Source organism: Mus caroli, unplaced genomic scaffold (genome assembly GCF_978045245.1).
Source record: "Mus caroli unplaced genomic scaffold, Mus_caroli_1 scaffold_9, whole genome shotgun sequence".
Lineage (NCBI taxonomy): Eukaryota > Metazoa > Chordata > Mammalia > Rodentia > Muridae > Mus > Mus caroli.
The window spans coordinates 17450996-17474892 of record NW_028227264.1 but is presented as its reverse complement, the minus strand read 5'-3'; the positions used below and the strand labels follow the sequence as shown (position 1 = coordinate 17474892).

General features: G+C 44.7%; 1 protein-coding gene across 9 annotated transcripts in view; it reads right to left on the bottom strand.

Moving 5' to 3' along the window:
- Map7 (microtubule associated protein 7) overlaps positions 1–23897 on the bottom strand; it is a 132071-nt gene that overhangs the window by 25351 nt on the left and 82823 nt on the right. For 8 of the 9 annotated variants that reach the window (XM_029482843.2, XM_021173685.3, XM_085842673.1 and 5 more), the window contains exons 3-6: positions 23352–23429; positions 10375–10538; positions 9089–9206; positions 5291–5401 (exon numbers count right to left, since the gene is read on the bottom strand). In XM_029482843.2, the coding sequence (XP_029338703.1) occupies positions 5291–5401; positions 9089–9206; positions 10375–10538; positions 23352–23429 (471 nt within the window). Of the gene's footprint in view, positions 1–2565; positions 3882–5290; positions 5402–9088; positions 9207–10374; positions 10539–23351; positions 23430–23897 lie in introns of those variants that run through there. The other variant, XM_085842674.1, reaches the window with a different exon arrangement.

Here is a 23897-nt window from a genome sequence, read left to right as displayed (position 1 = left end):
AACTGCAGAGAGAAGGCAGCATTGACAACCTGTGTGACAAAGACCTGGCTGTCCAGAACTCCTTCTGTAGACTAGGCTGGACTGGAACTCAGAGACCCATCTGCCTAGCTCTGCTTCCCCAATGTTAAGGCCCCACCACACCTGGCCTTAAGCCTCCCACTTCCCACTTAAGGAGTTCAACTCCTGTGAGTCTTCAGAGCGTCAGCTATAGAAGCTGCTTCAGGTGCGGGTCGTTACAAACCTCAGATATTTCCACTTCTACCACATTCATGACTGACATGCAAGAGCGGGGGATGGATAGGCTGAGCATCTGTTTGTAGACAACATCCCTTTTCCTATTTGTTTCATGTACAGGTTCTTGATCTGGAGACTTTTGAAATGCTGAGGGAGGAGATACCAGGGTGGAATTGTCTGGTATTGGTCCAAGTTATGCACCAACATGAAATGCTGACCACGGCAAGCAGAGACCACTCAGATCAGTGTAGGCAACCTCACCAAGATGCAATTCCGGCCCGTGGCCAGCCATCACCATTGTGGTCTCAGGTTAACAGAACTGAATGGCCTGGGCTAAATCAATGCTGTGCAAATCACATCGGCACATGCCACCTATGCACACAAGGCAACTGCAGAACACAAAAGACTCAGGGTCACGGTTGCCAGGCAGAACTCAGATGCTGCTAGATCCCGACTGTTGGTATTAGAAGAATACCTAAGTGCTACCTGAAACCATGCACAGATGTGACCATTAATTCAAATTATAGCAAGAATAAAAACGTATGATTTTAGGCTAAAAAGTGATTCTGGGCAGAATTCAGCTGAGATTTATCACTGTGTCCTATGATATGGATTCAAGGTGGGAATGTACTGACTCATTTCTATTTATTTATTTTAGAGGCAAGGGCTCACTACAGAGGCCAGGGAGCCCTTGATCCTCCTGCCTCAGTCTCTCGGTGGTAGGATTAGGCATCCGCCACCACATCTGGGATGTGTAGACTAACTTTAAGCTCACAGTAGACAATCTCATGTTCCCTCTTTTAAAGTCCCATTGTTCCTTCCTGAGGAGAATCTGGTTATGTGGGTGGCTTTAAAGATGAGGATAGCCGGGTAGTGGTGACACACACCTTTAATCCCAGCACTTGGGAGGCAGAGGTAGGCACATTTCTGAGTTCGAGGCCATCCTGGTCTACAGAGTGAGTTCCAGGACAGCCAGGGCTACACAGAGAAACCCTGTCTTGAAAAATAAAATAAAATAAAGATGAGGATATGCATTGGAGAGATGGCAAAGCAGTTAATAGCACCGACTGTTCTTCCAGAGGTCCTGAGTTCAATTCCCAGCAACCACATGGTGGTTCACAACCATCTGTAATGTGATCTGATGCCCTCTTTTGCTGTGCCTGAAGACAGCAGACAGTGTACACACATAAATAAAACAAATAAATCCTTAAAAAAAATGAGGATATGCACCTTGTACTGGCTGGCTATGTGTGTCAACTTCAAACAAACTGGAGTTATCACAGAGAAAGGAGCTTCAGTTGAGGAAATGCCGCCATGAGATCTAGCTGTGGGACATTTTCTCAATTAGTGATCAAGGGGGAAGGGCCCCTTGTGGGTGGGACCATTTCTGTAGCCTTGGGTTCTATAAAAAAGCAATCTGAGCAAGCCAGGGGAAGCAAGCCAGTAAGTAACATCCCTCCATAGCCTCTGCATCAGCTCCTGCTTCCTGACCTGCTTGAGTTCCAGTCCTGACTTCCTTGGTGATGAACAGCAATATGGAAGGTAAGCTGAATAAACCCTTTCCTCCCCAACTGCTTCTTGGTCATGATGTTTGTGCAGGAATAGAAACCCTGACTAAGACACACCTTTAATGTAAATTTCCAAACGGCAATGGCATCTGCTATAGCACTTATAGGAACAATCAATGAGAAATTATGCCTTTCTGGGTAATTTTATTAGTTTATGTGACACAATTCAGGTGTAAAAATAACAGTATTCTTTCCTCTCTGTGTACCTATTTTGTAGATGTGTGACGTGTGTGTGTGTGTGTGTGTGTGTGTGTGTATGTATTTGTAAGTGTAAGCACATGTTTATGAATGTGTACATGTGGAGGCCACACGTCGGTATCTTCAGCAACTGTGTCCATCTTGATTTTTATTATTTTTTACTTGTGTAGGTCTGTGACTGAATGCTGTATGTGTCAAGGCTAGAAGAGCTGAAGCTACAGGCAGTATGAAGCCATGTGACCTGAGTGCTGGGCAGAGAGCCCCTCTGCTCTGGAAGAGAACGTGTGCTCTGAGCTGCTGAGCATCTCTCTCCCCCACTCCCCTTGTCTTCTGAGATGTGGTCTTTTGTCTGAACTTGGAACTCACTGATTAAGCCGGAAGGGTTCGGGAGCCCTAAAGATCTTGTCCCCGACTCTCCAGTGCTGGCATTACAGGTGAGTGTTGTCGTGCCTGGCTTTCTTTAACTTTTAATTTATTTATTTTTAATTGTTTATTTTCTAAGACAGGGTCTCACGTTATAGCTCTGACTGTTCTGGAACTTACTCTGTAGATCAGGCTGGCCTTGAACTCACAGTTATCTATCTGCCTCTGTCTCCTAAGGACTGGGATTAAAGGTGTACAGCACTATGCCTGTCTGTGCCTGGGTCTTTTTAAAGTAGGCTCTGAAGGTTCTAAGCCAGGTCCTCATGCCCGTGTGGTACTTACAGAGATGCCTTCCGATCCTTAAATCATCAATGTTTTTAAGAAGGTGGGTCGCAGAAGCAGTTGTGGCAGGCTCCCTCTGCAGTGTCTGGGGAAGCACACTGGGGGAGGTGGCTGTTTACTAAGCTTCCTGACAATATTCCAGTACATCTGAAAACCAGCAGACTTGTTCAGATGCATTCCAGCCCTGACGACTTTTAGAGCTTTAAATTAATACCAGCTTTGAGGTACTACTGCCACAGTGGGAGAAGGCTCAAACAATTTAATAACATCGTGTAGGCTTTTAAAAAACTATTTGTCTATAAAAGCTGGTAGTTAATTTTGATAAGAACTCTTCCTACTTAGACAATGAGGCCCAACTAGTGTTCAAAACCAGCGGGCAGGAGAGTGCTCTTACTGAAGATTTTGCTTAACCAAAAAACTGAGCAAGCAAAGCCTCCTGTAGCACTCGAGCCCCTTCCAGGCTATATGGTGTTAGACCAGGGCTTTGACTGCAGCTCCTTTGATAGGGGCAGGGAAGTGGAACTGACCTCAGGGCTCTTTCTCTTCGCTATCAGCTATTAGCTTAAGTCTGTGAAGACACAGACTTAGATTTGGTAGTTCTGTATCTTGGTGCAAGGAGCAATGTCCTGGCTTCAGCTACGGACTAGTTGCTGAGATTCTATTGGTCTTCTAATTCCTAACTCCACTTCTAATTCAGCCAATGAACTCATGGCTCATTGTGGCCCATGCACATTGTCATCGTAGCTCTGACAGGCAGAAGGACGGAAGCAGGTTCAAGGCCAGCTTGGTCTACATACTGAATTCCAGACCAGTCAGGGTTACATAGTGGTTCCGTCTCGGAGCAAGAACAAAGACAGCGCCCTGTAGCGGCCACCAAGGTGGGGAGGGGCTGCTAACAGAGCTTCAGTTTTATTTCCCTGCAGGACATTACAAATCAGATTCTTAACCTCTGAGGGGTGGACTCAATCACCCCAAGTAGAATAGATGGACTACTCAATGAATATTCGCCCCCAAACCACATTACCCTAAGAAAATCCAATCAGATACATCATACATAGGGTTTAAATGGAATTTTATTTCTAACTGAGAATGAATTCGGCACGTTCAATCCTCAGAGACTGGTCAGGGCATCAGCTGGTTTACAGCCCGTCTCCTTATCCTCATCTTTACCTGGGACTGTAGTAGGCAGAAAAGCAAGGCTTAACTTAGGAGCATTATAAGTCCTTAACTAAGATTTGTCTTAGACCCAAGTTCTCGAAAGTATGACATAAAAGTTCTAGGTAGGTGAGCACTTTAAAAGGGGAAGGAAGGGAGCAGACGGCTGTGGGAACAACATGCACACCAGAGCTCTATCTTATGTTCAGCAAGGGGAGGAGTGTGAAACACGCTCACCCCTCCCCAAGTGTACTCCATCTAGTCTGCAATAAAGCCGACTTATTAAGGAAATTTTAATAAATTAACATGAAAAACATGTAAAACTTGATCACACTCTAATACCAATGCTTTAGGCAAATTTAGCTTAAAGAACAGTTTGGGTAAGTAGACAAGAATAGAAACTGTTCAGACATTTACCACTTCATAGAATGATACCAACATTCACATCATACATTACAATGGTGCCACAATATAAAATACAAGATATATAAATGGACACAGGTGGAACATGCATATTATTACAATCCTATTACAGATTAAGACATGGCACTCTCTAATCTTGTAAAGACACACTGCAGGTCACCATAACAGATTAAGACATGGCACTCTCTAATCGTGTAAAGACACACTGCAGGTCACCATAACAGATTAAGACATGACACTCTCTAATCGTGTAAAGACACACTGCAGGTCACCATAACTTGTTATTTTTAAAAAGTGTGTGCTTTGCATTACATGGTAATTCTTTGGTTTTATTTAAAAATCATCATAGTTGTTAAAACAAGTAGCTTTTCTGAAAAGCTTGATTGTTTCATCCATGGTATAAGACAAAACTTCCATTTTATGAATAACTAAATATTCATGTACTGTAAATCCATAGGATGCATAAACTCAAAATCCCGGAAAGACTTTAGCTGGAGGATACGGTAATGCCCTCCTTAAAATAAGAGGCCAAGCCCTAAAGACTGAAATGAATGGACACCAAGCAAGCAGTCACACACATCAGCAATGCCATGAGAGACGTCTGACCAAGTGAGAAACAAACTGGTAAAACCAAACTGCCCTTCCGAGTCATTTAAGGTTTCCTTTGGAAAGCTGGTGCCCAGAACTCCCAGCGCACGGATGATCAAGACAGGACTGTCCAGGGCAAGATTCTGTGCATTCCGGTGCGTAAGGGGCGACTTCGGCTGCTAACCGGCTGCGGGAAGCACCGTTTGCTAAACGCACCAATCAGCCACCGTCTAACACGAGCAACACCCTCATCTCAAGGCAAGTGACGCTGGGCCGCTTATGCTTTTTTACTCTCAAGTTTTTTTCTTCCTATTTAAGAAATGCAGGGACAGCAACTTCAGATGCTCCGTCAGTACATGGCCAGGAAAGAAAACATTAGGTAAGCAACAGTACAGGTTTGGTTTTCCTTTTGACTGTACCTCTATCTGGAGAGTTTAGCAAAGTTGCAGACGAGGAGGAGAGCCGCTTGCTAATGACAGGATCAACATGTTTCGAAAGATTCATGGTGGAAACTGAGCGCCTGTCTGGATCTAAAACAAATGGAGAGAGTGCTAATTGACGGCTGGCATGCAGGATCGCATTTCCGAGTTCAGTGATAGGACAAGGGACAAACAGCAGGACTGGAGGCCACTGGCATAGTTTCTAGATCTTCTGCACAGCACAGTTCTCTAACTGGACACACTAGAGGAACTTACAGGCTAGAAATAAAACATGATTTTCTTAAGAAATAATCAAAACGTTTAGTTCACCAGTTTAAACTCAAGCACGCTTTTATGATACAAGCAGATGAAGACAAACCCAGGAGCCGAGGAAGGCTACTGAGCCAATGCAGACCAACTGTGAAGCAGAGAGGGGCCTGGGATGGTGAGTACAATATGGAGAACCTGCAGTGAAGTGCACACCCAGAGTTCGTGAGTGTGATTTGATTGACAAGTAAGGACATAGGCTGGGGCCTGCCTATATCCCAGCTACGAGGAAGCTAAGTCAGATCTATACATTTGAGGCCAGCCTGGGGATCTTCGAAAGCCCACCACCTGGATTTTTTTTTCTTCCTTTTTGACAGGGTCTCAATATGACCTGGCCTGAGACTTACTACGCCTCTAACCTCCAACTCAAAGGGTTGCAGGTGAACACCACTTAGTACACGTCAGTCACTGTTTCCTTATCTTTCCTGGGTCTGAACCCATGGTTAGGTAAGGGCTCTACAATTGAGCTGTACCTGCAGCCCAAGACTCTGTCTCCACAGAACATAAACAGACAGAGAGGGTTCAGTGCTGGAGAGTTTGCCTCCTGTGCCATGGCTCTGGGTTTGAGCCTTAGTACTAGGGGTGTGGGTGGCTCTGATCTCAAAAGGTGGAATCAGTACATAAATTTGCCCAGCAGAACTGACAGCAGTATAAACTAGAATTCAACCAAAGCCAATGAGTATTACTGTGAAAATTATCCTGCAGCCAAATAATTTAAGGAAGACTTTAGAGTTCAAAGTCTTGCTCACCAGCGTTCATGATGCCTGAACGAACTCCACGCAATAAAAATGATCCACCTCACTGCGCATGTGACGATGGCTGAGGTTAGAGATGTGGGCCATGGCCTCCATTACTGGCGGATGAAAGTACAACCTAAAACGCTCTCCGCAGGGCGGCCTTTGCACCGTTCCCGCTGCTCTGTATAAGCTTGGCAGTAAGCAGTTTTGACCAATTTTGCCCTGTAGTCCAGCCATTTTGACTCTTCTCTACAACCAGCTGGTGATGAGTCTCATTAGTGAGAAGGGGGTCTTCAACTGGAAATCACTTTTATAGCTGACATTTAATTATGTTTTAAAAAGAAAATAAATTAACAAGTGTGATTCCTGTGCCTTTCATTTACATTTATCTGCTGGGGTTTGGGAAATGAGAAAAAATACAAGTCCAGAGGGGAAATAGTACCAGGAGCACCCCATGCTGAATGTGGGCGTGCACATAAGAAGGATGGTGAAAGCCAAGGCCATGTGGTTCTACAGAGACACATTTCCTGATGATTTATTTAGCTGGCAAAGCTGTGTCTAAATTAAGTCTATCCCCAGGTATTTGTCAATAGGTTACAAAAAACACTTAGATCTATTTCCTAGTAAGCAAGAAAAAGATGAGCTAGACAGTCATCCACCAGAGTAGCATGAATGGCGAAGTCCACAGTTCTGCGATGGGTAGTGAAACCATAGAGGCAAGCCATGGTGTGCAGTGCGGTGCCATCTGACAATTCTCATCCAGTTTTTCTCACTGAACAAGAAACTATTTCACAAAAGGATTGGTGGGTTTACAAACAAAAGTGTTTCCGTGCTAATACTAGCTGATGTACCAGCAAGGCAAAGAAGACACTAACTTTAATGGCTTTAACGTTTCTAGGCTGGGAGGACTCAGTGTGATTAGCAGGGTTAGTACAGGGCTGCTGTGAAGGAAGGGAAGGGGAAGAAGCCAATGAGCAGCATGGATGGCTTGCTCAACCCTGCAGTGGGCGGGTTGCTTCCTAGTCTTTGAGAACTCGGATCAGTTCCAACCGTTTCTCACACACGTGTCTTCTGCAGTGGACCAGCGGCCACTGGATTGCAGCTAACAGCCTTGCTGCTCCACATAGCACAGTGGAAAGCAAGAATTAAGGCTAAGGAAATTTATTGTTTCTCAAAGGTGTTTTGACACTGCACTACAAAGCATTTCTGTCATACAGATAGCAAGCATGAAGCTCGGTAAAACAAAGACGTGGTTATGAAAACATTTACCATGACCATTTTTCTTCACGGAGCATCCATGGAAACTATTCCTGACGAAGCACATCATATCTTTATGGTGGCAGATTTGGTATGCACTCTATCACAGATGGCAAGGGCCACACGTCACAGAGGGAAATGTCACAGGGAAAGAAGTTGTGGTTGTGCTTGTTAAACTTAAAAACAAAAGAGGTGGGGGTGTTGTAAAAAAACAGTAATGAGGAGGCTGGAGAGATGGCTCAGTGGTTAGGAGCACTGGATGCTCTCCCAGAGGTTCTGAGTTCAATTCCCAGCAACAGCATGGTTGTGGGATCTGATGCTATCTTCTAGCATACAGCATACATGCAGATAGAGAGTTCATATACATAAAATTAAAATCCATCAGAAAACATTTAAAAGAATAATGAAAACACACAGCAAACACAAAAGAAAAATTCAACTGGATAAAAGTGAAGCTGATTCTGAGTAATAGTACTGACGGCTGTGGGGGTTGATAGCCTGGATGCTCTCTGCAGGTAATTCTTAGCTACAAGACCCTTAAATGGGTTTTATTAAAAATTACGTAGAGAGAAGGCAATTGTACCATGTGTGGTCATTTCAACAACCTTCAGGTCACCTGACCTTGAGTAACACTTAAACACTGCCCGCCTCGGATCCCGGTCTATGCAATACACAGCAGCCTGCGTGGTGACTTAGACTGATGTTGGTTCTGTGTCTGGGGGTGCGAGCTACAAAGCAGGCAGTAAGCAATTACAAGGATGTCTGTACCAGATTTTTTAGTACCCCCTCTAAAGCTGTGATGTGGTCCATACCTGCTAAACCAAAGAGACAAAAACCAAGAGAAAGAAAGCGAGGAAGAAAGGAAAGTAAATGACATACTGTGTGAGCACTGAGCTACACTGAATTTACAGTACAAAGAGAAGCCTTCTGCTAACGTCATATTTCAAGATAACTTTATGTCCATGCAAGGAGAGAGAAGTAGCCTGAATGGGTACCACTGTTTCTGGTCTGAGGTATCAGCAAGTGTTCCTACAGAAAACATCAGCGATGCACAGGTTAGGTCAGAGCACATGTGCTCATGGGACAGATGCTGATCCAGCTGTGCTGCTGAGATCCTTCCAGAGCAGAAAGTGACCCTGGATAACATCCCACAGCCCTGCAAACCTTATGCAAATAGATCCTTAAAACAGTTGAGGCTGATGGGCTCAGAGGTGCTGCACAGTCTTCTCTCTAGAGAAAGGAGCTCATACCAAGGCAAAGAGAGGACCCTGGGTCTTACCTCCATCACCCTCTTGTCCTCAAATAGTGGAAGCATCATTTAATTACAGTTTAATGATTTCTGAGGGATTTTTTGTTCTGCAGTGAGAGATTTAGGGGGAAAAAAAAACCCAAAACCCAAAACCAAATGCACTCTTACTGTCCAGCAAAAACTACAACCAAACTCAAAGAACGAGCTTGAAAGTGGTGTCTGCATTACCTCCACTGTGGATGCTCGAGCTCCCATGGAGAGGGCTTCCCCAGGACCAGCGGTTAGACTTCTGCCTTGGCTTCTGGCTCCTTTCCATCGTCCGTCGGACAACAGCTTCATGGCGCTCCTTACGGGGGATAGAAGAGCTGGCAGTTAGGTTTAGCTGTTTGAAGGTTCTGCAGCTTAAGCCAGAATAGAGTGGACTACCTAATGTCTTGCCCTACTATAGTGGTGTTATAATCTGTTTCCTAACATCTGCACTTTAAGATGGGAACAGTAACAATCTTGGGTCGTTTCTGCAACCATCAGTTCCCAGTTCAGAAGTCCTTGTGTATAACAGATACTCAGTAAAATACTTTCATACCTCCACAAACACTAGTGCAGTCAGTCTTCACTTAAGCTGAAATTCAACCTGTGCTTTTATGTACAGTTATGTGCATAACATACATGTTATGTATCTCCATGACCTCAGTCTTGTGATCCTCTTGTTTCAGTCTCCTGATGGCAAGAACTATAGATGTGCACCATTATGCCCCACCTAACTTGTCCGTGTGTGTGTGTGCGCACGCATGTGTGCGTGCAAGAGAGGGTGGGGGGAAGAGAAGGTGCCAGAACCTTATGCATGCTTGCAAGCACTTGTCCCATGTCTATAAGTCAGCCTCATATAGAGCCATATTTTAAAAATAGAAATCAGAAGGTGAGAACACAGCATTTTTTCTCACCCCCACGCCCCAAGCAGAGTGGACCTATTACAGAAAAGTGGGAAAGAACTCTCAAGAATAGGAAGGAGTCCAAGAGAGAGAAACTCTTTTCTTTGAGGCTTGGTCTTCATTGGCTAGCCTTGAACTTTGACAATCCTACCTCATCTGTTATCTGAGTGTTGGGCTTACAAGCATGCTCCACCCCACCCAGCAGGGACTCTCATGGCTTACTATGTTGTATAACCTTACTATTTTGAGTATAACTGCCCCCCCCCCATCTCTAAAACCTTATATAACACTTATTTAAGGGTCAAGTGCAAATGAAGTGCATATGTATAAATATTTTCCTACATGGAAATATCTGCATATGGCAATACCCTATGGAAGCCCACTGGGTGATATTAGCACTTCAGAACGGCTGAATAAAGCAGTAATGTGCATTAAGTTTCCATGAGAAACAGGAGAACCCAACGTTCCAGCAGCAACACTATCAACAACCAGCCGGCTTCTATCCCCCAGCCCCCGGCCTGTGCCCCCCAACACCTGCAGCTATCTGCACCTGGCAGGATGGAACAGGGGAGCCCCTCCCCACACCTTGTCCTCCTCCAGCCTCTGCCTCCGCTTCTCCTCCACCGCAGCCCTCCTCCGCTCCTCCTTCAGCCGTTGGTCCTCCAGCTTCTTCTTCCTCGCCTCCAGATGCCTCTCATAGTGCTGCCGGGCTCGCTCTTCTCTCTCTAGCCAGACGGTTTCTCGTGCAGCTTTGGGGAAAAACAGGGAGATCCAACACAGGGCAGCTTAGAACTTGAATGGCTGGTGCTGGTGAGTGAACCCAGCTCTTTGAGCACGAACAATCTGGCACGGCCTTTGCTTTTCTCACTATGCCAAGGAGGTTGCCCTGGATTCTGCTCTTTAGGAACATGTATAGCTAGCTCTCTGGGGGCACAGCCTGCATGCCCTTAAGCTCCGGAATCAACAGTTCCATTTCCATAATCTCTTTTTAAAAAGTGGCACCCTTGGCTGGTGACATGGCCCAGCGTGTAAAAGCACTCGCCCATGCAAGCATGAGGACCTTCCCCAGCATCCAACTTGGGAGGCAGAGGCAGCGACAGGCAGAACCCTACACTAACTGGCCAGCTAGCTTAATTGGCAAGATCATAATGAGAGCCGTGTCTCAAAAGCACAGTAGATGGCTTCTAAGAAGTGACACCTCACACACCCCTCTGGCTTCCACATGCATCTGTGTGTGTGCATGTACACCCACAAGTACAACATGCAGCTCCAAACATACCCAGATATACATACAAATACACATAAAGAACCAAGAACAATTGCTCAATGATGGAAGACCTTTCTCTCCTTTATATGTTCCTTTCCCATCTCAGGAAGTAAACTTGTCCTCAGAGCTACTTTAACATATGAAGTTTCCTCTGACCATGATAACGAAAAATCCATGTATTATTAACACTGTATGTGAGAATGTCCAAAATTTGGACCAAAAAACCCTTTAGATTTTTGAGACAGAATCTTCTGTAGCCCTTGAATTTGTTATGTATTTTAGGATAACTGTTGAATTCCTAGTCCTGCCTGTACCCCAGAAGTACACCATTGTAGGTGTGTACTGCTATGCTAGGGTCAATGTTATTTGTAATTCTGCAGCATTAGCTATTTCTCAAAGTTAGTATCTGAGGACATAAACCTTCTCAAAGAGCTGAACTGGCTTGCTGTTGGTGAAAGGACACGGTCAGTTCAAGGTGAGGCTGCCTTGAGCCATCCAGGGCAGTGAGGAGGAGAGCTGGGGTGGCAGGCTTCCCCACAGCTCTGCTGTGGAGCCATACCTAGCCTCCACCACATCCACTTGGACTTCAGTCATCTGATCAAACTCGAGGAAGCTAGTTTCCAAAGCTCCTACCTACGGCCTCAGAGACTCCCAGGCGCACGTTAAAAACTGACTTTAAGGAAGAACACCTGCTATTATGTTCTATAAAGCATGCTCTGAATAACTAAAGCCATAGTCAGAGGCCATCTTGAAACTTAACAGGAGCACAGAATTCTGACAGCTAGATAAACTCATGTACATAAAGTTGGATTTTCTTCATAGGTATCTTATTGGCAAGCTTTTAATGACACACAGAAAAATACATTAGAGTGGTCTATTCCTCCCCCCACCCTTTTTTTTTTTTTTTTAAGACAGGGCTTCTCTGTGTAAGTTTACCTATCCTGAACTTGTTTTGTAGACCAAGCTGGCATCAAACTCAGAAATCTGACTATCTTTGCTTCCCAATTGCTGAGATTAAAGGTGTGCACCACTATATCTGGCCCTATAGTGGTAGCTCTTACCAGAAAGTGCAATGTCTGTTCCTCTTATTCTGGAACCCATTATATCCCACTTCTATCTCCGTGAGACACCATAGCATTCGAGGTGTTCCAGAGAGTAACTATTCTGCACTTAACATTTTCTACTTAAAATCTCTTAGAGATCTTGTCATGTTAAAAAATAAAAGCCTAGCCGGGTGTGGTGGCGCACGCCTTTAATCCCAGCACTAGGGAGGCAGAGGCAGGTGAATTTCTGAGTTTGAGGCCAGCCTGGTCTGCAGAGTGAGTTCCAGGACAGCCAGAGCTACACAGAGAAACCCTGTCTCAAAAAAAAAAAGAAAGAAAAAAGAAAAAAAGTCTGACTAACTGCATTTTTAATGGCTCTGTAGCATTTTATTGCCTATACATTGTTCAAATAGACAATTATCACTTGCTTGATAGTAACAAACTTAAGAATGTTTCTGGTAATCTAAGTTCGACTTTGGGTGACAGCACTGTGCAAGCACAGCTCTCTCCCGTTTGGCACACTCCTCATATTCCAGGCTACTAATAACAAAACAATGCCCAGTTTTTAATTCTCTGGTGGCACTGAAGGATCTGAGATTAAAGTGTGCACCACTATATCTGGCCCTATAGTGGTAGCTCTTAGGGAGAGGCTCAGTGGGAATACATGTGCACAGCATCTGGGAGGCCCTAGGCTTGATGCCAGCATTTCAATGCAGCAATGGAATGCAGTAAACATTTGTGACTAATTGTTTCTTTGGATGAAGACCCCTCTGCCTGCTAAGTTCCTGCTTGCTCTCCTCGCCCTGGTCGCAACAGAGCTACTCCAGTTAGCCCGCCCTCTTTGCTCTGCGTTCCCTCTCTACTCTTGCTCAGTCTCCAGCTAATCCACTTTTGAAGGCGGTGACCTCACGTCTGGCATGCATATCACCCTAACGGGTTATAAGGGCAAAAGCATCCAGTTAGAATCAAATCCATGGGCTCCAACCCTCATGTTCTGGTTACTAACAACAAAAGGACACTTGGGTTTTATTTTTTGTGGTGTTGAGGACAAGCAATTTCCATTTCTAATAAACCTGCAGGTAGATCTAAGATAAGTGGTCCACGGGTATGTGAAGAGATCTGCTACACTGGTCTTCTGCAGTTAACTTGACAGCTAACACTTTAGCATTTCCTAAGCTCTGTTTTCTATGTAGCAAAGGTTGTTCCCCCGTCTCCCAGAGTAAGTTTCAACCACTTGAACACATCCAAACATCTTAATAATTAATTACTTCCTAGTTCACTGTGAAAAGCACCTTAACAATTACTTCCTGGTTCACTGTGAACTACTGACCGGTCCACCCAATCTTGGGTAAGCTACCTGGAACGAGTTCTATCAGAGCAAGCTGTGGGCTTTTACGCAATTATGAGGACTACACCATAATTATACTTCAAGTAGTACACACTTCTTTGGACTTAGGAAAATTTGTCCACAACTTCTACCTTTGTCACCAACATCCTAACTAAAAAATTAAAGGCTTGACATAGATGTACATTGTCATTTAAGTGATTAATTTTACAACAAATAATCCCTTGAAGACCTTTTCTTCGAGAACATTTGGGGGTCCTGGCGTGACCTGCAGCCTTGCATGCTCACACTAGGTCAGCACGGCCCCCAGTAGCTACAGTCCTGCTTCTACTCCTGCCTCTAACAGGTCTCGGAGATTCTATTGCACCCCCCCCCCCAAGTACAACAATTGTCTGTAAACGGTCACAGCGAGACTAGGCAAACAATGTTGGAAAACAAACACCACTTCCTGGTCATTGCAGTACCTGCTCAGTGAGCCCTCGGATGAGCCGCTCAGCAGGGTTCCTGCAGCCTTTTAAACTATTTTAAGAATTGAGAGTTTACTTATGAATGTTAGTAATTTAAACTATTAACCTATAGTTTTGAGGCTGAACATTTTTTCACTAAGAATTCTGAACATAAAACAAACTGAAAAACAAAAAAGCAGCAGCTGCTATAGACTGAATTGTGTCCCCTAACTCCAAACTCCCATGTCAAAGCTCTAATCCCCATGGCTGTATTGGGAGGCAAGTCCTGTCGAAGGTAATTAAGACTGAAGTGGCTGGGCACGTTGGTGCATGCCTACAATCTCAGCACTGAAGCGAAGGTAGGAAGACCACTGTTCCAGGCCACTGGGCTACGCAGAAGACCCTGTTTTTAAGAAGCCAATCTAGAAACATAAGAGAAATATCAAATGGGTTCCTAGGGAGGCTCATCTGATAGAATCTGTGGGTTTGTTTTTAAGAAGACACACGGCGTGTGCTCTCTCTCCACCTCTGGCACTGTGTGTGTGTGTGTGATGTTGTGTACCACAGTGCACTATGGAGATCAAAAAACAACTTTGTGGGCTGGTGAGATGGCTCAGTGGTTAAGAGTGCCAACTGCTCTTCCGAAGGTCCTGAGTTCAAATCCCAGCAACCACATAGTGGCTCACAACCATCCTTAACGAAATCTGATGCCCTCTTCTGGAGTATCTGAGGACAGCTACAGTGTACTTACATATAATAAATAAATAAATACACAAATACATAACTAAATTAAAAAAAAATAACTTTGTGAAGCCGGTTCTTTCCTTCCAAAGTTTTACTTGACTACGTGGAATTAGGCACAGGTCTCCTGGCTTGCAGCAAGTGTGTTTATCTGCTGAGCCATTTTTTGTTTTCTCTGGATGCTGGTGCTCTGAGGAGAACGTGCTAAGCAGGCATGAGACGCTGGTCTGGGGCTTCCCTGACTCCAAACTGTGAGAAAATGTAATTCTGATGCTGAAGCCACCCAGCCCATGGAGTTCTGTGAGGGCAGTGCCCTGGAGGGCAGTGAGTGTCCAGAAAGCTGGTTCCATCTTTAAGTGCTCAACAGTCATCTAATTTCATCAAGCTGCACCTATGTAAGAGAAGAGCATGTCCAGACAAACCAGGAAACACGGGGAAGGCTAACCTTCCTCCTTTAAAGTTTTTTTTTTTTTTTTTTTTTTGGTTTTTCGAGACAGGGTTTCTCTGTGTAGCCCTGGCTGTCCTGGCACTCACTTTGTAGACCAGGCTGGCCTCGAACTCAGAAATCCGCCTGCCTCTGCCTCCCGAGTGCTGGGATTAAAGGCGTGCGCCACCACGCCCGGCTTAAAGTTAACTCATGCCTAGTTCTTCGGTTCTTAAAAAGGAAATGGACAACACTCTCTAAGCTTCAGTAATATGGACGTGAGCAAGACTGACTTCAGTCTCATCTGTAACCGGGGTGTTTTCATGGCACAGTAATGGTAGCAAGATGTTGGTGTTATACAACATGGAAATGTGCTATCAGGCTGGAGTCTATTTAGAAACACACAGTGCCTGTTTGTTAAAGAGAAATTAGAATGAAAAATCGGTACTGGGGTAGGCACACAAGGTGCGCAGGAACTTGAGCCTCCCCATATCCTGCCACTGAATAGCTATGGGCCAGTGGACAAGTAATGCTGTGTGAGGCTCTCTCCTAGAAGTCACTACAGTACCGACTTCCGGTCAGGACTGTTGATGAGCTCAGGTAACACCTACAACACTTGGTCCAGTGCCATGCTCTTCTGTGGGGGAGGCAAACGGAATAATGGGCTGTGTGTCAATCCTGGTAACTCCTGTTCTACTGCCACAGACAGCAGCCAGCCAACAGAAGAGGCAGGTAGGATAGATATCTAAGAGTGCACTTGCTCACAGGCTGGGGTAGACACCCCACCTACACCGGCCATGGTCCTTCTGAGCAGGCTATGTCTGTACAGGTGGGGAACATAATTCACTGCTGGAATAGAATGGAGAACACATGAATGTCATCAACTGCTTGAAGGAGATGTGGCTTAAGTTAGCTCATGATTCTAAGATGTGGGAAGCGAGAGGGAAGACGTAAGATACTCTAGAGATGGAGAGGGAAGTTACTTTACAGGCCTTAGAGCACTCATGTAGAAAATACTTATCTCATTTAATGAGGTTGGAGTTGAGAATTTGAGTATGAGCCCCTACATTCAGATCCTAAGCAACACAAACACACACACACACACACACAGAGGAGGGAGGGAGAGAGAAACCTAGGCAACAACTGTAAATGTTGCAGAAGTTAAGGACTTTTGAAGTGAAAATAAAACTGCTAAGTGTACAGAAAGCACAAGGACCTTCCAGAGTGTTTACCACTATGAAATGAACAGCATTTCTTTGCATCAAACCAAGCGCCCATACTTCCAGACCACACATACTACCCCCTTCCTATAAAGGAAAACAAAGGAGATGGAGTTTTTCAAAATCTACAGGAATCTGGGCATGCCAATGCTGTCTGTAATCCCATTCCCCGGGAGGCTGAACAAGTGTATCAGGAGTTCAAGACCAGTCTGCTCTACATACCGAGCTCTCATTTTATCCCCTACCATCTTCCCCACCCTTTCTCCCAAATGACAGCAATAAAATCAGTATCGATCCTATCGTAAGAGTGAGTTTGCTTGTTTTGATTACCAGATGTCCAGGTCAGCTGTTTGAAAGGCTCAGAGAGTAGGGTTCAGTCTCCACGAACACGTTTGCCCAGCACTGAGGCCCTGGAGCTGAGCTCCACCATAGAAAGGAAGAACAAAGGAAGAAGCAACCAGAGCCACGAGAATAATGAATAGACCCCATGACATGTTTTGAAATGAAAATAAAAAAAGTAGCAAGCAGAACTATTACCATTAAACAAAGAAGGCTTGGAGCTGAACTGAGGAACAAGATCCAGAGAGGTCTGATGTTCCCAAGAACATACATACGAAGCAGAACTAGAGCAGGGAGAGGGCTGATGTTCCCAAGAACATACATATGGAGCAGGAGAACTAGAGCAGGGCTTTTAACTCGGCTGACTGCAGTGCTGGGCTTTGCCCGCATTCGCCCACCCTGAAACAGAGCCTGCTCAGGGTCGTCTTTCCTTACATCAGACCACTGGGAGCAGTGAGTAAGGTCTGGAAGCACAGGCCCCGCCTCCGTGGGCCCTTCAGATGCTTGACACTGTACTGTCACTCCTGAGCACCGAGTGGTGCCTTCCCTAACCCTCTGCTGTCAGCTCTCTCTCTCCTGCTCCATCGGCATCTGAGTCTATCTAGTCCTTTACATCTTCACACCTACTCTATTTGTTTATCCCAAGCAGCTTTATCAACACACACCTAGACCACCCCAGTCCCTTTACTGCTGCTGCCTCTGTCCACAACACCACCTTCTGCCTGCTGGTCTTTCGCTCAAGCTACTTCTGTCAAAGCTTTTCCTGAGAAACAGGCGAGTTCCCCAGCTCCATTCAGAGGGCTACCATTGCTGGTGCCGGAGGGCTACTCTGCTCTGGCCTGTGTTTAATGGATTTGTTAAAACAAGCCATGGGGTCCATTCATAGCATGGGAGTGGGTGGAAAATGAAGGGAGAGAGGGAATTATGAGAGAAGGAGGGAGAGAAAAATGGAGTGAGAGAGGGAGAGATGGCAGGAGGGAGGGGAGGATGGAAGGAAGGAAGGAGGGAGGGAGAAGAGGAAGGGAGAAGGAAAAGAGAGGAGGGAGAGGGAGACAGACAAGAAGAGATGGAGGGAAGGAGAGCTAAGGAGTAAATGATTGTCAATCAAGACTTTCATTTCATTGTCTTGATGAATGTAATTTGAGGCTTTCCCATGTTACATTTTATTTTATTTTATTCTTTGAGATGAAATTATACTCTGCAGCTTAAGCAGGCCTGGAAGTCACTATGTATCCTAAGCTGGTTTTGAACTCTGGGTAATCCTTCTATCTCAGTGTCCCAAGAGCTGGGATCACACTGTCTTCCCTTTAACTGTAATTAGAGTGTGTAGAACTGTTTGGCCTGCCCTTGCAGGACACCCACACTGTCTCGGGTCTGAGAGGCCTTCCCACTTTGCCTGTTTCCCTGTGCTTGAAGGCCAATGGAACTGAGGTGCTGGGACGGAGACTTACACATACAGAAACCCTGTAGTACCCCCTTATGTATGGGGAGAAGGTCTTGAAATAAGAAAGCAAGAACTTAGAAGAGATAAAGTTCCCAGAATTCTAATCTGAATATAGCTGCTGCTAAATCAATGGAGTCCAGCTTGACCAGTGGAATCTTTTCACAGCTGCCTCATTGAGACCTCCCTAGGAGCACGGAACCCCACTCCCCAGAATCATCAGGCCTGGAGTTCCAGGCACCCAGTCACCTTATGGGCCGTGCTCCTGGATTGTTACCTTCACCTGGAAAGAGGCCCAGCTCATACGTCATGCTGACCCGAGTCATGTACAGGCCTGAGAGACAGGGAGCAAGGTAACTTGCTCTCCAACTCAGGACATGTGAGTGGTGGAGCTGGAGTTTAGACTCGGGATTGTCTGACTCAGGAAGCACAAAGAGCCATCCTGTTAAAACGTCTGGGCTGGAACTCCTCCTAGTGACTGATGTTCCTCCTCCACGTGGGGAAGATAGGGAAGGGCCCCATTAGTCAGTGTCACCCTTAGACTTTATCATGCCCACAGATTCTTACTGTTCAGGGTTAGCATCTTTATTTTCGCACTTAAGGGCAAAGTAAATTTAGCAGTAAAAAGACAAGGAGTTTGTCACATTATCCATCTGATCTTCATTCAGACCCTGCTTACCGAAACCATCCACAAATAAGCATCCGGGTCTTCCAACTGGCTGACTCACAACACAAGTCTGTGTTCACAGGAGGCAACTGCATCCAGAGCTGCCTCTTCCTGACCCGAGGGTCTAGGAACTTCAGTAGAGTGATGCACCAAGTGCCTGAGTTGGGAGGGCAGGGCTATGACTGGCCACAGAGCTGCTAAGCTTGCACACTTGCAGTCTGGCTGAGAAACTAACTACTCAGAGGATTGCTTTCTGGACTCTGGCACATTCCTCTCCTCTCCCTTTCTGCCCTCTGTCTCTCCTTTTTGGGTGACTGAAGTTTCCAAACCTTTTCTCAAAAGAAAGCTGTTCAACAAATGATGTTAAGTAAAATGAGAAGGGACTTCACACACAGCGTTAGCTTGGGTCACACCATTATTGGTTGTTTGTTAGTGAATACTAATTTGAGATGAACATCTTATACTAGGTTGAAATGATGATTTAGCTCTCGATTATATGATAACACATTAGAATTAGGATGGAGAAAAATGCAAAGTAAAGCTATGGCTGGAAGGGCAGAGTCTGATATAATTACCTCAGCTAAGTGAGATTTGTTCCAAGGCCAAAGTCATTTTTTATATTATTGTGTTACTTTGAAAACACATTCTGATCAATCTCTAGAACAGTTTTAAACTTAGCTATGAAAGCCAACACAGGCTAAATATTTAGAAGGTCAACAAGATCTGTATCAATATTTTATACACACACAAACACACTGTAATAATCTTTTATCATTTTTTTTTTCCGAGACAGGGTTTCTCTGTGTAGCCCTGGCTGTCCTGGAACTCACTCTATAGACCAGGCTGGCCTCGAACTCAGAAATCCACCTGCCTCTGCCTCCCGAGTGCTGGAATTAAAGGCTTGTGCCACCACTGCCCAGCTAAAAATTTTAAATTACATTTTTACTTTGCTTTCTCTGTTCATGTACGTGTAAGCATGTGTGGGACATGCTTGCCACAACCACACACAGTCAGGTGTCAGGTGACTTTACGCACTAAGCTGTCTACATCCCTCTCCCATGGTGTTATAGAACCCAGAAAAGCCTAGACACCCCTTACTGGGAATAGAAATACAGTCACAAAGATTTTGGTCTCAGAGGGTTGGGGGTGCATCTCAGTGCTAGACTGTTTACCTACATCATGAATGACACTGTAGAAACCATCAACAACAACAACAACAATTATACAAATGTGTGTACAACACAAGATTTGGTATTTGAAAAAGATTAAATAAATAGGTGTTTATCAAAAGTATGCAAAAACATTTGAAAAAGTAAACCCAACACTTTTAAACTATTTTCTATATTCTTAAATTGATATTATTTCCAAAAAAAGAGAGAAACTTTGAATCTCCTGAAATGTGGAGGGCTATTTTTTGTTGTTAAATATTCCTTAAATATTCTCTTAAATTTTGTCAAAATATTGCTGGAGTATTAACACACATGGAGGCCATTAAGATTCAAGGTACAGCTGTTGTACAGACTATCTGTCTTGTTCTCTGAGCCTCTGGTTAAGCTTTAAGAACTCAGCACCGATGTGACAGCACTACAGTCAAGCAGGCACTGCACGATAACCAGACACTGCCTGGGCAGTGCATGATAATCACTGGCCTGCAGTACCCGGTGTGCTTACTTACATTAAAATGCATAGATTGGCTTAACATTCAACAAACAATTAGCTCTTGGATTCACCATGCACACTGCTATTCTAGGTTTTCCTGTGGGCTTTAGAAATCGAACAACAAAAGAAAAAGTACAATCCCTTGTCTTTTGTGGAATGTGTATCATGGTGGAGCCTGGTGTAGCGGTGGATGGATTGGGTTTATACCTGTTTACATGTTGGCAGCACTAGAGAGAAAGGAGGAGCTCTAAATTGAGGAGTTGCAAATCTGAGTAAGGTGGTCAGGAAATACCCCACTAAAGAGACACTCCTTCAGTAAAATTTGAAGGGAGATATGAGCTCTGTGAGTTTTTCAGACTGTGTATTCCATGTGAAGCTGACAGGAACTAGTAAGGCTCTGACTCAAGGACGTGTCTGGTGAGTTTAGGGGACAGGAGGCAAACCACAGGATTCTGGTTTCTACTGGGTGAGACAGAAAGCCACCAAGAGGTCTGACGCAGAGGTGTGACATGGTAGCCATATCTAACTGGGTGGTGTTGACCACCTTGTCGAGAACAGACAGTGTAATGTGGCTATGAGAGGATGTGAGGGCCTGCCAACAAGCAGGAGACCCTGCTGGCTGGAAGCACAGGAGAAGGACATCCAGGCAGGGCACTTACTGACACATGCTACCAAGCCCAGTCAGTTTTGGAGACAGATGACAATGTATCTATATAGAAGCTGAGTTGACAACCAACTGTGGTGTCTCTCACTTGTAATCCTGGCACTCGGAGGGCTGTGGGTTCGAGGCCAGCCTAGGATACAGAGAAAAGACCTATGCCAAAAACCCTAAAGCAAGAAACAAGTTTTGTCTCAGACAATAGGGAGTCACCTGCTGCCTTAGGAGTACCAGAAGTAAGAACTGTCAAGAGACTCCAAAGGAGCAGAGTGCATCAGAACAAATGATCAGACAAAGAAAACAAAACTCTCCTGGGTGAAAAAACAAAACAAAGCAAAACAAACAAAACAACGACAAAACCTCTGAAATTAAACTTTGAAAGTTAGACAAGAAGAAATGCAGCAGTCGGGAGTGAGCATCAAGGAGCAGCTTGAACGGACTTGGGTGGAGTGGAGGAGACAGAGGAGACCGCTTATAAAGCTTTAAGGCTGAAACAAAAGCTTTCAGAGAGCATATGCCTTTGTCCAACCAATCCACAGAACAGTCTCATACAGGAAGAACTAGGATGGATTTATATGAAAAACTGAAGCATAATAGAGGATGAACATCTACACTATATAACAGTCTGACCACTAAAGCACAACTCAGACACTTAACATAGAAAATAACAGACCCTGCCTATCTGCTCACCAGCACAAACACACCATGCCACCAGACGAAATGTCCATTTCAACCTACACGCAACAGAAAATAATCCCAATCACTGGCCATTACTTTTTTCAAGTTTTCTAATAACTGAAACATTTCCACACGTGTCGCACAACAAAGTTTGAAAGCACAGCAGCAGCTGACACAACCACTTCTTGTTCTTATCTTGTGCATATTTCAAAGGTTTCCTATTTATTTTGAATACTCCAGTGCTGGCCACCTTTCTAACCAACATTATGACTAGGGAGCAGCCCACAACAGGCGGAGGGCAAGGCCGATGGCCACAGCCAGCCAGCGCACTTTCCAGGAACTTCCTGTCTGCAGGAAGCCTGGCAGAAGCAGGGGTCACAGGGTCTAGGAGGAAACACCAGGCTCAGAAAAGAGCAGAGCTTAAGTATTTCCCGTCCAGTTAGTGTGGGAATGTGTTTAAAACAGCTCAGCAGCACCGAGCCTGCACTCCCAGCACCAAGGAGACAGATGATGCCAAGCTCGAGGCCAGCCTGGGTATAAACACCCTATGTCAGTAAAAGCAAAATCATCAAAAATGGCTGAATAGATGGCTCAGCGGGTAAAGTGATTTCTCAAGACCTCAAGACCTAAATTTGATTCTCAAAATCTACATAATGGTAGAAACAGTGAATCAACTCCATAAACTTGTCCTCTGACCTCCAAACACACACTGTGGCATGGGGAGGGAGCCACATATATAAATCACAGACACATATTCATACATACATACATACATACACACATGCACATATACATACACAACTTACACACATACACACGTAATACAATGCACACTCATATGCACACACATATGTACTCATACATATACAACATACACATATACACAAAGAAAAAAATTAAGTAAAAAAATGAACAAAAGTAAAGAACACAGCAACAAACAAAATGATATCTTGCTAACGAAATGAAGTCATGATGCTACTGTAGCAAGGAAGAAAACCAGGCCTGTGCTAAACCTGTCACCAGGCCACGAGTGCCACATACTTGGGTTCTTGATCAGGAACGTAAAAGAAATAGGGTAGAGAGGCTGGACAAGGATGAACTGGCTCTTCTAGACTGTGCAACTTCAGCAAGGCATGGGCCATACTTCCTGCAAAGACCTCGGGCCCCAGCCTGTCTTAGTTACAAAACATCTACTGACATCCAACAACCATTTTTTGCTTTTCTTTTATTTTTGACAATTTCATATAGAGAACATTTTAGCTACTCTCACCCTCACTCTCTTATAGTTCTCACATCACTGTTGTTGGATTGAAACCATAAGATCACTCAATATACAAGTTCAGTTCTGAAGAAAACAAACAAAAGACAGCGGATAAGGGCGGGCTTGGCACTGGTGTCCCTAGCCAAGATTCTAGAACAGGAAAAGTGCTTGCCACTTCCTGGTAAGCCAGTCCTGTGACTCAGCTTGACCGGTGGCTTCAGCAAACACCAGAGCTGCTGACCTTTCACAAGGGCACATGACAGCAGATGTCACAGTGTTAAGTGTCTCTGTGCTACATGCAGAAAAAGTAGCCTTTCAATAAGGTGGTCCCTGAATGACCAGACACATGGTGGGCGCACAGGGCTTGGACTACCTAGCTGTTTTTCTCGTTCCTCTCGGCGTTCTCTGGCTAGCCGCTGCCGGTCATCAACCCGTAGCACAGGTGGGGGATCTGAAATGAGACAGAATACATGAGAAGAGTTAATTTAAGAAAGGCATACATTGGTATATATCTTTTGTTTAAAATATTTGATCAATAAGGTGCTGAAGCAATGGTTAAGAACAATAATTCTTGCAGAGGACCCATAATTGGCTCCCAGCCAATCATCAGGGGGCTCACAACCACCTACACTCAAGCTGTAGGGACCCTTCATATATACAACATTGTAACAATTTGATTGAAATATTAATATTCTTATGAAATTGGTATGTGTCTCACTCAGTAGTATGCTTTGTTATGACTTTTCTGAGAGCTCCCAAGTGTTTTTCTTCTATTATAAGAGCATTAGAGAACAAAGAGAGTACAGCTCAGAGGTGATGCTTGGCTAGCACGTGTGAGCCCTTGGTTTTTGTTCCCTGTATCATCAAGAAAAAACACAGACTAAAAATAACAAGTCGAGTAAAGGCGTAGTTCTTCTGA